This window comes from Dromaius novaehollandiae, chromosome 2 (assembly GCF_036370855.1).
Source record: "Dromaius novaehollandiae isolate bDroNov1 chromosome 2, bDroNov1.hap1, whole genome shotgun sequence".
Classification (NCBI taxonomy): domain Eukaryota; kingdom Metazoa; phylum Chordata; class Aves; order Casuariiformes; family Dromaiidae; genus Dromaius; species Dromaius novaehollandiae.
The window spans coordinates 40882198-40896688 of NC_088099.1; the positions used below are offsets into that span (position 1 = coordinate 40882198).

General features: G+C 42.9%; 1 protein-coding gene and 1 long non-coding RNA gene across 8 annotated transcripts in view; one reads left to right on the plus strand and one right to left on the minus strand.

Moving 5' to 3' along the window:
- Positions 1–8842, minus strand: part of ITGB8 (integrin subunit beta 8) — an 83671-nt gene extending 74829 nt beyond the window's left edge. For 5 of the 7 annotated variants that reach the window (XR_010387646.1, XR_010387645.1, XR_010387644.1 and 2 more), the window contains exon 1: positions 8455–8842. Coding sequence is in view for 3 of the 7 variants with exons in the window: in XM_064506331.1 (XP_064362401.1) it covers positions 8455–8584 (130 nt within the window). In the remaining 4 variants the exon portion in view is untranslated. Of the gene's footprint in view, positions 1–109; positions 198–8454 lie in introns of those variants that run through there. The other 2 variants (XR_010387647.1, XM_064506333.1) reach the window with 2 other exon arrangements.
- Positions 8843–9049: 207 nt separating this feature from the next.
- LOC135327479 (uncharacterized) lies at positions 9050–12692 on the plus strand. The gene is made up of 2 exons (XR_010387648.1): positions 9050–9113; positions 10020–12692. It is a non-coding gene; the product is annotated as an uncharacterized LOC135327479 (long non-coding RNA).
- The last annotated feature ends 1799 nt before the right edge of the window (positions 12693–14491 follow it).

Consider the following 14491-nt stretch of genomic DNA (forward strand, 5'->3'; position numbering starts at 1 on the left):
CAGATATGACCTTGAATGTGGGTAGCGACTACCTCAGACTGACTTTGTTCCCAAGCCACAATACAGAATGAAAACAAGCAAAGTAACCTTGAAAATTTTCATAACATACTGTTTTTGTTTCTTGGCCAACTCTACTTGCAGCCTCTCCTTTCCATGAAACTTCCTGCTTTTACAGGGGATGGTTCAATTTTGTTGATGCAATCCGCGCCTGCAAACAATGAGTCAAAGACTATTCAGTTTCTGAAACCAACCTATTCTGCCCCTTGTAAATAAAAAACATACATGATAATTTCGTCTGAATATATCATTAGAAGGGTCTCATTTCCCACGGCCATCAGCTGTTATGTCACAGGTTTGCTGATCCTATTTGCACAGCTTTGCACCCATAGAAATGCAGAGCATACGAAAGCACAAACTTTAAATCTCTTTTTATTAAATCCCTTGATTTAAAGGGAACTCCAGGATGTGTGGAGCTGTGTTAATTCTCTTGTTTCCTAAAAGGGAATATGAGCATGGGAATTATTATACCCTAGTCATTTCCAGCTGCTAGAATCTCCCTAGGAGTTGGCCAGCTTGAATACATTTCTGCTATACTGAATATTGCTATAGCAAAGACTAGAATGGCTGCTGCCATATTTCACTGCTAATTTAATTATTTTATGCATTAGTAAGCAATACAAGCAAGTAGCACACCAATAACCTAGAATAATCAGTATATTCCTGGGTATAATATATAGTATTTACCTAAATTTAAGATGATGATGACCCAAATAACTATTTTTTGCCTGTTTAAAGAAGTTTGACCGTGAATAAAAGGCAGGCCCAAGGTGTATCTCCCATCAGCCAGTATAGCTCCACCTCCTCAAACCAGGATCTCAACGCTACATCTCCTCCCTAGTCAAGCTTTCTATTGCATGTCTAGCCGTCACCGACTTCTTGCTTTCTATCTTGTAAGAGCACTACCTCAGCTTGCTGCTGCATTTTCATTCAGAAACGCAGAACCAGCGCAGAGGAGGGGCAACAACTCAAAACTGTTTCTTCACAAGATGTGTTACCACGGGCTTGCTGATCCTCACTCACTGCCTCAGTGAGGGTTCTTAGTCCATAGCGGTGTAAACAACTGACTTAGTCTGTAGCGGTGTAAACAACTGACTGATTTTATTTATATCTGTATATCCTGTGACTAGAACAAAATTATTCCATGTTTCAGACAGTACTGCTCAAAGTTGAAAATCTAGAGGAATCAGTGCCTCAATTCTGAACACAAAATGATAATTAAATTTTGCTCTTACAGCATTTTTTTCCTGAAACAAAACAAAGACCCCAAACCAAAAACTGTGTGTTTGTATGTATTAGGAAGACATTACAAGGTTAAAACAAAATAGCGAACACATAATATGTTGTTTACAGCCACAATTAAAAAAACCCAAAAATATTAAACCAAAGATAGGACTGGTCTCAGAGAGGGTAACCACCACTCTTCAATGACTTGTAAAGTCTAGTGCACAGGTCTTGGAAAAAGATGTACTCAGCAAGGCTATTTTAAAAATGTTATTGCATCCTGGAATACAAAGTGTTTGGTATTTGTTATTTTGGTAATTTGCTTGTCAATAGAATTTTAAGTCTTAGAACATGGTTATTGGCCATGAGACAAATGGAGCGTGGTAAACATTTTCTGGGATTTTCTTTTAAGATATTTTTGTTTGTTTTATGCTCTTTGAATGCATAAACATTTATAAGTTGTCATATCTTAATTAATTATACAATAACACAGCACAAGAGCCTATGAAAATCCAGTTTGATGATTAACATCTGAAGCATGAGTCCTTCAAAGGTAGGTGGGTTAAACTACAGTGCTTTTCTGAATATACAGACCAAAAATTAATGAATACACATATCTTCCAAAAGAATCCTGAGAACTTAGCTTCCAAAACAGGATATATGCATTGCTCACAAACATTCAGAAAAATACCAATCAATCAAACCTGTCTAGGAACAGATACTGCCCATCCTCCATTTGAAGTTTTTATAAGCCATTTAGGTTTTTATAATTTTGGGGCCAAAATTACATAAATCATGACTGCAATCTATAAAATATGCAGACTCACATACTAACTATAACAGCTTATACACATACACTGTTTGAATGCATGCTTCTGCTTGGGTTTCTGCAAACAAATATTCACACGTGTATGTTTTGCAGGTGCAGTTTAAATGCTTTATAATGGAAAGCCTTCAAATATGCAAGTTCAAGATCTTAAACAGGTAGTAATATATTTAATGTTCTGAAGTCATTCCACAACATTTTGGAAACAAAATGCAATTCAACAGTTTTGCTTAGATTGGAAGAGAACACTTGCTTATGTCATTAGTTTTATTTAGGATATTTTTCATCATTCCTGCCAGAGTGTGAGCTGTCTCAAGTCTTCCTACTTCCTGCGAGTCCTGTCTGTACAAGAAGATATGATCTTGGTGTACGTAACCTTCAGCTTTACAGCAAGAAAATGCCATCTAAAAGAAGCAAGTTGTCCTTATCACAGTACTAACTCCTGTCAGCTTGAGAAGATGAAATGGAAACAAATCTAACTCTGAAGTACAGAAGAACAAGTGGAATTCACTTAGCCTAATTCACTAGGTTACTGAGAAAGATGAGAGTTTATTTTGGGAAAGGGCAGTTTTTGGTTTAATCAGACCTTCGGAGTACTTTTGTGATGCCACCATACAATAACATGTAGCTGTATTTATTATATAGCTATGACAATAACAACATTCTAAAAATACCTAAGTTTTTAAGATATGAACCAAATAACAGAGTGCTGCTAACAATTTGATTCCCAAAGAAGTCCACTGTCAGAGGAGGGACCTTACAAACAATAAAACCCCAGCCTCCAAGAACATTATCCCACCTGCCTGAAGCTAGAGCATTTTCCTTCTCCAATATTTACAGTTAAAATCTCTGTCTTCATATCTTTCGATAATTATAAATACTCCAGGCTCATTGCTGTCACTATGGGCAATAGTAGGCAGAAATTACCGCAGGCATATGATAATGAAGTTATGGGAAGCATAGAAAGAAATAAAGAAAAAGTCAGTTATGAGCTTTGCAAACTTTTGAGCTTAGGCAAATACAGTCTCAGCTAGAAGCTGCTTTTTCGGCAGCCTTCTAATGCTGTAAATTCCTATCATCCTGAAACATATTTTGCTCAAGGGGTTATTCTTGTTCTGCCACCAGAACAAGAGGGAATCCTGAATGGCTGGCAAGATGCTCACTTTTCTTCTTGAAGAAAGGTTCCATTACAGTGGACAGTGAACTAATTCATTAGAGCCCTACTTCCTTCCCAAAAGCTAAACTAAATAGCCCAAGTCAATTTATGCTAACTGCCAAGAAAAATGATTTCTATTTGTTAATAAAGTTCAAGAGCTTAGAAAAGAATAATAGACCATATTCTATGTTGTCCATCATAAATTGTGCCTATTTAAGCAGATCAAAAAGAAGTATTACATCTTTCAACTGGATAGACAGAAGTCAGCAATTAGCAATGGAAAGACACAGGAGTTTTGAATACAGATTTCACTGGAAAGGAAGGCATAAGTAAAAGGGGAATCTCTGAGGCCATAAGAGTTTGGTAAGAGTTTCTTAGCAGAAAGGAATTGATGTTCTCCAGCATTTTAGTTTCAGTATATTCAGCTTGAGAAGATAGGTTGATACCAAAATATCTGGACTACCAGTTACAGTAAAAGCACAAGATAGTTCACATATATCATTTTTGAAAATACAGCATGTGTTTTTAGTGTCATTAACGTATTTAAGGAATACTGAACAAACTTTAAAGCTGAAGTCACCAAGTCATTCTGTTTGTCCTTCTTATTTGGACAAGACTCATTAAATTCCTATCACTGCCCAAGAGACACCTATATCAATACTTAGAAAAAAATATGTTTTTTCTATAGGCATTTTTTATATGGGTATTGGTCATAAACAAAATAACTCATTTATTTAGTGTAGATTCCTTTTGTCCCATGAGGTTAACATTTTTAAGCCCAGATTATCCTAAAGAAGTAGTATCTCTAGTCTCTCCTATCGACTCACTTTCAAGTATGCTAATGATGAACCTGACTTTCTGACAATAGTCTTGATAAATATTAGCAGCCAATGTCAACTTATGCAATTTGTAAGTATAGTATTACATGTTTCTTGTCAACATCCACTGTAGATTAGTAACTAATAAATTGTCCCAAATCTAAAGTCCAATTAATACGGACATCTCATCCTTCTGTTTTTTATCCAGTTTAAAATCATCTTGGTTTGGTAACTCTCTGTTATACTACACTAATATCTGGAATTGATGTGGTTTTATCTTCAGAAGGAGTCATTCATATGAAAAGTTTCCTCATATTCTTATTTTGCAATGGACTTCTTTCTAGGTACTTGCAGAATACTTCCAGTATCTGTGCACTTTGTGAAGTATATGGGAGATTATAAGGCTCACTGATTTCATGTTTTAATGTCCTTTTGTTGAACATACAACCACATGAGGGTTTATTTGATGAAGATTTTCTTCACTGTCTTAAGCATTCCGTAAAGCTCACATTGTGATATCTTACTGATGCTCTGGAGAGGTAAATTAAACTTAGATTGTACTTCAAAGGAAAATTAAACTTATTCATTCAGGGCTCTTGACTAATGGAGTATAGCTCCTGCTTGCTTGGTTATTGTTTCATCTCAGGCCCTTGAAAGCTTAAAGACCAGAAAAGAAACTACTGCTTCTTCAATCTGCTATAAAAAGTATTCCTGATGACTGTAAGCTTCAAGATGCCTTCACTACTTCCCTCTGCAACAGCACGTCCTTGATGACATACCATCAACCTTCCCAATGCACCAAGAGCATGCTTACTGCTCCTCGAGTTGGTAAACTGCCCACATCCTCTCTCCATGGTTCCCAAAACCATTCCTTCTCAAACATCTGTAGTATGGAAACATTGTAAATACATGTAGCCACCAGTTCCATTCAACTTGCAAATACAACAAAATAAAATACAAAACAAAAAGCTTACCACATAAAAACCTAGAAGAGTCACACAAAAATGCAACAGATTATGAGAAGTGTGTAATCTGAAATCCAAATCTATATGTGCCAGTGGCATAATATGCTTCTTCGGCAAAGCAGAAAGAACAGGATCAGCAGATAAGCAAACCTCTACTTCCCTGGTCCTCAGAACCACACCCTACAGCCATGCTCCCTCCCAAACACTCAGGTTGGCTTTCCTGAAGATGGTCCAATAACTTTAGGGAGAAGTTCACCCACGCAACCTCAGGAAATAAAAAAAAGGGGGATTTCTTTTTCTTGTTGTTGTAAGACTTAAAAAAATGAGCTGTCTCAATATTGAGTATCCTGTGCAATACAGCTCCACTGAGCCCTAAGTGGAAATGGACCAGGAAAAAGAGAAATCAACAGGCAAACACACTGCTAAAGCTACTAAAATATACCATTTATCCCCCCCCCCCCCTTTTTTTTTTCTTTTTGCTTCAGGAACATTTCCTGACCACCTCTCTTCAAAAACATTTCTTTCATGGGTGGTTTGAATGACTTTTTCTACTCCTTAGAGAAGTGACACAATAATGATTTATGAAACTTTCTAACTAGAGTGAATACAGATGAGAATCTGATATGACAAGACTGGTGAAATACCAAAGAACCAGAAAAGAGAACATTTATGAATTATGTTTGGCATTAGAAGTAATGCTACTAGGATGAATCAATTAACACTTGTCCCTGCTATGATCACAGGCCCTCTACATTCCTAAAACCCCTAACCTGTCTTTCCACATGACACTAAAAAACATGAGAATATCAACTTTTAAAAGGTCTACAGTTTTGTCAACCTTGACTACATAACAGAATTGTTGTGTGGCTATTCCATAGTATTTTAGTCTTAGATATTTCATATCTAAAGCTAAAGCTCTCATAAACTAAAGACTTTTATCTGTTTAGTATCTGAATAAGCCAAGTGAACTGACTCTCCACTCAAGTCAGTAGTTACACAACAGATCAACATATACATGGTCTCACTGCAAAATTCAGCTTTTATTCAGCTCATCGGTTTACTTATTTAGCTGTTCAGCTTTTAGTATTCTATAATAAATTTGGGATCTGTCTAAATCACTGGGAGGCAAATTTAATTTTGAAATAGTTCCATTCTTATGTCAGGTATTTGTTTTAGTTGGCTTAGTGAGCTGCAAATTTCCTTTGGTAAGACTTACTGAACAAGGGAGCCTTTGTAGAAGGCAGCAATACTAACCTTTTATCTGAGCTTACAGAACATTTAATTTGCAACTTTGCAGGGTTGTGAGGTTTGCTTTTGTACTCTTCTTAACTTCAAACTCAGGGGACAAATTCTACCTCTGTTTACACCCAAGCAATAACTTGTATCTCAAACTGCAGTTTGCAGTGCAAATAACTCAGGTAGAATCAAACAGTACGTTTTTCAATAAGAAGAGCAATAAATTCTCCAGCAAGACTGTATGAATGTACCAAGTAACTTCATATTCATTCACATTTATTTTTTTCTTACAGCACTGGAGATTCATTGCAGCACATACACAGGTACTGCCAGCTCTGCAAATAAATCAACTGAACTTGCTGGTGGCACAGGAACAGCATGATGCTCTCTGCCATGCCCAGCACTGAGGTGTGTCAAGGCAGAAACAAAGAGGAGTGGCTGGTGCAACAAAGCTGTGCTGCCAAATAGCTGCACAGGCAGCTGCCGCCCAGAGCCTCTGTAAGAGCAGCCTGCAGAAGTTCAAACAATTCAGGCGGTGCTGCACTGGCTCATGGAGCTAATGCAAGCCCCTCCATCCCCAGAGAAAAAGCACCCCTCCCCCCAAAGCATCATTCATGTGTTCATTCAAGGAAACAAAACAAAACAATCTTTTTGCTTCAAGTATGGCTCTAGCCTGTAAAGTGATTATGTATGAAGGAAAGAATTCAGTGCAACTTTCAGCTTTCATGAATTAGCAGAGATTTCAAATAAAGAGAAAAAAAACAAGGTCTCTTTGAGCTACAAGCTGCCTGCTGACACAATAAATGTGGAACCCACAGCATATCTCTCACGCTTATCTTCACCATCACTATCAACTATAGCAAAGAGAGCAAGCACTTTTCTGGAGCAAAAGCCCCACGCACGATCTTCACCTATGTCGTTCTCTTCTCACAGGATAGAATACTATTTGTACTATGAACAAGAATCATATTTGTACTACGTATCACCCGGGGGCTACAGTTATGAGCAAGGACACATTGCACTGAGGCACAGAACAGCCCTCTCCATCAAGTTTCAATTAGCCTTCAAACTCAATTACGCTGCATAGAAAATAATCCGGAACACTAAATACAAGATGTCATGTTTCAAAAGAAATTTAATAATACTAGTTTTTATTTTTCCCATTGACATTTACTTTGGTTTTGAACTCAAAATATGAAGCCAAAAAAGCAAAATAAATTATCCTATGAAAGTTAACAAATTATTCCATTGTTACTTAAAAGCATTGGGCAAATCTGGCTGAATTAGACACGAACTTGTCACACATGCAATAAGGAATTTAAGACTAATACATTGTTCCCATTATAAATCTTAGAGGTTACAACTTAACATTTTAAATTAACTCCAGGCAGAAACTTGGAATATGCATTTACTCCACAAAGACAAACAAAAAAAAAAAAAAAAAAAGAAAGAAAGAAAGAAAAGGAAAGGTGTTAGCAACTTGATCCGCTTTTCTGATCACCATCAGTTAGTAAGACCGATTATGAAACACTTGGGTAGTAATACGATAGATCTGGCTGACAAACTGCTGTATGATCTGCGGTACATTTGCATGAACTGCTTTCAGCTTGCGTTTGAGCTGTTACCTGCTATTACCACAGCCTTTGCCACCACCACTACGACGTCTGCCAGGGAACTGTCAACGCACACGCTATCCCCTTTTGAGAGGGGGATAAGTCTGCCCCTCACTCTCCCCGTTGCAAACCCCAGCGCTAAGCGCCGTGTAAGCGATGTAAAAACGAGCGTTTCCATCCCATCTGCGGCTGGCGACCCCCGCGGATCCGTGTGCCGCAGCGGGGGGGTCTGCAAAGGGCGGCGGGGTAAGGCAGGAGCCCACCGCGCCCGCGGAGCCCCGTCCCCCCGCGGGAAGGCTCCGAGAAGGCCGAGCACCCCCGTGCTAAACCACTGCCCCGCACCAGCCGCACGCAGAAGTCGCGGCCACGCAGAGCTCCGCGCGGCCCCTCCGCGCCGCGGCAGGTACCGCTCCGCGCGCACCTGGACCGGCACCACAGCAGCCGGCGCGCCCGCCGCTGTCAGCGGCGCCGGGGAGCACCGAGCCCGCCGCCCGCGCCGCGCCCCCCGCGCGGGCAGCCGCGCAAAGCCCCGCGCAGCCCCGGGCGCGCGGCTACTTACGGCGCTGGCAGAGTCCCGGCGCGGCTGCCAGCAGCCGGGCCGCCCCGAGGAGGGGGCCGGGGCCGCGCTGGCACTTCTGCACGGAGACGATCCCCGCGGCGAGGCACGCCAGCAGCGGCACCCACATCATGCGGCGCGGGCGGCAGCTCTTCGGCTCCCGCTCCCTCGCCCTCTCCTCGGGGCCGCGTCTCGGCGGCGCGGCGCGCTCAGTCCCGGCCCCCGCGGGGGCGGCGGCGGCGGCGGCGGGGCCGGGGGAGGGGCGGCGGCGGCGGCGGCGGCGGGGCCGGCACAGGTAGGGCGCGGGGCGGCGGGGCGGGCGCGGGGTGCCGCATCTCAGGGGCAGCGCCCGCCGCCCCCCCGCGCCCCGCAGGGGGCGGCCCGCCGGCGGCGGCGGCGGCTGGGCCCCGGCCGAGCGCGGCGAGCGGCTGCCTCCATCCGCCTCCAGCCCGGCACACAACGGGCTTTTGTCCGCCCGTCCGCCCGGCCCGGCCGCGGGGAGGCACTTGGCACCGCGCGGGGAGAAGCGGCAGGAGCGCAGCCGCCCGCCCCGCACCTCCCTACCGAAAGCAGCCGCCGCCTGGCCGCTGTCCCCGCCCTCCCCGCGCTGCCGCCCCGCCGCCGCCGCGCAGCCCCGCCGGGGCGCCGCGCCGCGCCGCCAGGTGGGTGCTGCCGGGGCCGGGCGGCGCGCGCTGCCCGTCGCGCCCCGAGCCGCGGCCGGCCCTGCTCCTCGCCGCCGCGGGCCGCGGGAGGCTGCCGAGCGCAGCCGGCGGCGCTGAGCCGGCGCTCCCGCCCCAGCCGCCGCCGCCGGGGCGCCGCGGGCCGCGGGTCCCCGCGTTGCTAGGAGACGGCAGCGGGGCAGGTTCCACGCCGGGCCCGGCCGGGGGGGAAGGGGCAGCGGGCGGGGGCGGGGCCGGGCCCGGCGGTGAAGTCACCGCGCCCGCGCGAGCCTCTTTGTTCGCGGCCGCCGGCCCGCGCCGCTTGTTCGCACCGGCCGGGCCAGCGGCCTCCGCGGGGGCGGGCAGGGGCGGCGGGCACGGCGCGCTCCCCCCCCCGCGCTGCCGCCGCCGCTTCGCCCCGTGTGGCGGCGTGGGGGGGGAGGGGCTGCCCGCGGCCTTGCCTCCGCGTGAGGCCTGCGCGGGGCGCCGGGGGCCGCCCGGGCCCTGCTGCCCTGGCGCTGCCCCGTGCCTCGCACATGCCCCCCTCCCGCGGCGTCGCCGCTTGTCGGCTTTTACTGCCGATTGCTTCATCTTAAAAAAAACAAGAGAAAACACGAAATAACTTGCCGCTCTCCCTGCGTTTTATCGCCCCTGTCACCCTCACACCCTCCCCGAGTAATTTCTGCTCGGAGTTTCCACCTCTTCGGGCAAAGTGGGAGTAACGCAAAGGTTAGCCGTGCCCTGGGCTGAGCGGAAAGTACCTCGCCTCGAGGCGCAGGGGAGGAAACTCCCTGCTGGGCCTTAGGTGCGTTCTTCCACTGCCACCGGACGTCGCAGCCCTGCAGGGAGGTCTGGTGCTGCTGATTCCTGCTCTTCGACTACCACTATTTGTGCTGTTTTCCCCTTCAGGGCTCGGTCCCCGAGCGGCGGGCACCGTTTGCTGGAGAAGGCGCAGTGTGACCTTCTGGAGGCAGGTGACAGGCACCTGTGGAAGGTGGTCTGTCAAGCTGCCATCCTGCCTCTCCAGTCTGGCAGGGTTGCAGGCCCCGGACAGGGTCGCAGGCAAAGGCCGAGCACCCCCGGGCCACCAGGCTGAGCACGGTGCCCCTGACGGTGGTCCAGGGCCATCGCTTCAGCTTTGGTGCAGCTGAATGGATCCCAAAACGGTATCTCCACGTGGTGCCCCAGTCTCTCTGCGCAGCATGCATCACTAATAAAACATTCAAATGCAGTCCACATAAACACTGTGCTGTTTTACAGTCTTGATGAATTGTCAGAGCATTTTCAGATCAGGTGCTGAAGCCTCACAGCACTAAGAAAAGGATGGTTTATTATCTTCATGTTACAGGGCCGAAACTGAAGGTACTCTGGGCTTGTTCAAGGTCGTTGAGGAAGAGATAGCAATGCAACAGTCCTGTACTCCTACTCTTGGAGTTTTTGAATACCACATAATTTTTCTGCTTTGTCTTGGAAAAATCCTCCCATTTCGGACATTTATCTTGAGTGTCATTCCTCAAGCTGCCAACGTCCAAATGGAGATACCGTATGTGACAAAGCCATATATAATGATGGTAACATAAAAGAGTAGCATCTACATGACTTCAAATACTATGGCATTCTTGACCTAAGAACTCTATGATTTCAGAGATCACAATTTAAACTACGCAAGTGGTAAGCTACCATGCCTGTAGGGAAACTATGGGAACAAAAATGAGTGGTATTCTTTGAAATGAGACACATTTGTGGCAGGTGAGCTAAACTCAATCCACTCTGATTTGATAGTATAATTTACAAATCCTGTGTCATGACATTGTAAATTCATGGTGATTCAAAAATATCTGGAAAAATGGGACTGCTATGAGACATAAATAAATTCAAGGAAATATCTTTAAAAAAAAATCCCAGCAGAAGCAAAAGCTGCAGAAAATGCGATGTCTCTACTTTGGAATTTTTTTGTCTACCTCTTTATTAGATCAGAATGTAAATTATCATAAGCATCAGAGAGAACATGGCTCTGTCCTCCACAGCATGAATTACCTTGTGAATTTCTAAGCAGAGGCTATTCACTCCAGAAATAGGAAAGGCACATACTGTTTCTTATGAGAATGGTGTCCAAGAGTTTGGCATACTGGACAGACTACAAACACCTATAGTCCAAAATGGAACGGAAAAAATGATAATTTTTGTATAAAATCTGGGACAAATGTAACCCAAATTGACATACTGCAGTCATTAGTTTAAATGCCAAGAACATTAAAAAATGAATGTCAGTATTGGGTGAGAACTATTCATCCTATATACTAAATGTCACCAGCACCAAGAGTGAAAAAGAAGCCAAGAGTTGAAGGTGCCAATAGTTGCAGCCTGTACTAGTTGAGGCCACTCCAGCTATTCAAAGTATCCTGCTCGCTGATATAAAATGCAGCTCCTGCCTACTACTTTAGTTTCTTTCTTCCCATGGTGGAAACAAAAGACCTAGAAATACTTATTTATTCTGCAATGATGGCATCTTTAAATAAATTGCTGTTGAGATAGCATTCATAAAGCAATAATATAAACTGTATTTCAAAGAAATTGATTAATTATTCTAAATTTGCAAATGGAGAAACTGAATCATCTAAGGTCACACAAGAGACTTGTAACAAGGAATTTGAGACCACTGCAACTGGATTTAAGTGTCAGTCAGAGTCCTATCCATGAGGCCATGAATGTATGAGGTCACGCGGTTGTGGAATCTCCATCCTTGGGGTTACTCTAAACTCAGGCTCTAAACTCAGAGACTGGGCAAGTCCCTAAGCAACCTGATCTAATTGGATCTCTTTTGAGCAAAGGGCTTTAGAGATTTATTTCAACAGAAGTCATTCTATGAATTTGTGAAGTTAAAAGTGAATAATGCTTTGTTCTTATTCTGCATGTTCTTATTCTAATTTCTTAAAGTGTTATTTATCATTGTGCTTTCTTTCCAGTCAGTATTTACATTTGCTTTACTACAAACAAAGTGTAATTAATACTGTATCAAAGCATTGAAGAATAACCTCTTTTCTGGAAACAGTTCTGAAAATGTTGCATCTACAATGAATATTCACTAGAGGTGGTCAAAAAACCCGAAACATTTCTTACAAAAACCATGTTCCTTTTTTGGTTGAGTAATTCCAACCATCTCTGATGTGCCATTTCATGGGGGAGAATCCAAACCAACACTGCAAAGGGAAGAGTGATGGTGTTTTACAACTTCTAGTATCAAAAGTATTTTTTATATGAAAATCGTATTATGTGTTCATTAGTATGTCATGTGATTTCTTACATTATCATGGCATCTTACACACTATTAAAATCACCATGACAGCATTTTCGTATACTTAAATCAATTTTACTTTCCTCTGACTCTTTTACATTTTGATGAGACCTCACTTTGAACTACTACTTTTCATTTAATAAGGTGAAATCTCTTTGGAGTGTGGTAATTGTTCTGAATTTGGGGGGGGGAGGGGTCACTTGATCCCACTGACATTAACATACAAATTCTAGTTTCTTTGCTATATAACTAAATAAAAGAATCACCTGATTTTCTGTCACACACAATTACGTTTGCTATAGTTTGGGTTCTTTTTTACACAGTATTTGAATCTAAACTGCATCTGTTTCATATGAAGAAGCCAGTGAATTTTGCAAGTCTTTCATAAACCATCAATTTAAAAAGATGGAACAATTCAAATTCAATAGCTGTTCCCAAGAAATAGATTACCATAAGTCATAGGCTTTTCCTCTAGCAATGCAGACTGTGAACAATCTACCTATGCTGTTTTTCATATTCAATGAAATTCTACATAAAATTCTAACTGTCCTATACAATTCACAGTTAAAACTTTTAAGAAAATGTACATTTTGTCACTTTGACAATGCTGTGATACATGTCCTTGTAAGATGTTAGAACTATGCGCATTGTTTCTTATTTGTAGGCTCAATTCTCACTGTCCAAACTGTTTGGTAATGTCAGCTTTACAAGACAAAAGAGGATACTTATCCATGAAAAACAGAAATACTATTTTTCATGATGTTTTCTATGAAAATGTACCTTAGTCACCAGTCTACACTACTGACCTTCCTGAAGCACAAAGAGAAAATTGCTCATTATAAGAAAAAGTGATAATCTAAAAAGACCCATGCTTTATGTGGAGCATTTCATGAAGGCTTCCATTGACTTCACATGCGCATTTCACATGGGCTTGCAAATCTTGCTTGGATTTTCAGTTTTAGTGACAGGCCTGCATGAGAACATCTAGCAAGATTTGAAGCATTATCTTTTTTATTTTACCTTCTTGACCCTACATTTTGGTCAATGTTATGCAAAGGCAGGTTGAATTTTCCAGCCTTTTATTTTTGATCATTCCAGCCTCGTGGCCATTGTGTATGTTTTGTCTAACTGATGTTCTTATTCACCATTTATTTATATGGGTTTAACTATAAGATGAAACTTTTTCTCGTCCATAAGTGCTATAAGCAATATTCCCTCCCTTCCTCTTTTCTGTATGCAATTACTTGCAAAACCCCCTGAAGTATACATCTCCTCCTTTCTCATATAACCAATCCAATTCTAAGTATGTATATTAAAAAGTCAATATGCAGTACCCAAGAAATCCCAGATCCTGATCTTGTGTGCTTCAGTTCTTGCCAGAAGCTTAGTGAAGCAGTTATATATTGCAGCACGATAAACCCGAACTATTTCATACCACTCTGGGAAATAAATTTCAGTGCTACAGTCAATCATTTTTATGATCTCACCATATACAGTTTGAGACAGAGGGAGAAGTGGCTTCTCAGGTGAGGACCTATCAGTCTGTTTAGGGTTTACTAGGTCAAAATCAGTACTTCAGGCTCTATACAGAAACTTGTTTTCTAGGGCATCTGTGGTACAGACAGCCAATTTGTAAATTAGTATTGATGGAGGCTTTAGCAAAGATGCCCTTGTCCCCTGTTTGAGAATGAGTAGGGTGATGTTTCTAGAAACAAGCAAACAGAAGAAATTATCAATATAGTCTAGCTAAGATGCTTGGAAGCATAAAAAATGTAATGTAACAAGTGATCAAAGCTTAGGATTGTTTGTTAAAATGCTCTAATAATCTCTTTCTGGAAGTATTTACTGAAAAAAAACCTGCAGTGTATTCAGTTGAACAGATGTATTCTGAAACGAGAACATTTTAATTGTTGTCACATGGAAAGTTTTAAAGAACAATTACACTAAGATTTTTCAGTACTTCCACTATACATTTTTATGTGACGGAACTGGTATTACAGATAGAAGTATTTTCTTCCTTTTGACAAGTAAACATGTGGTGCACATTGAGAGCCTTTCTGAGTTCAGATAGAATAGCTCCCATCTG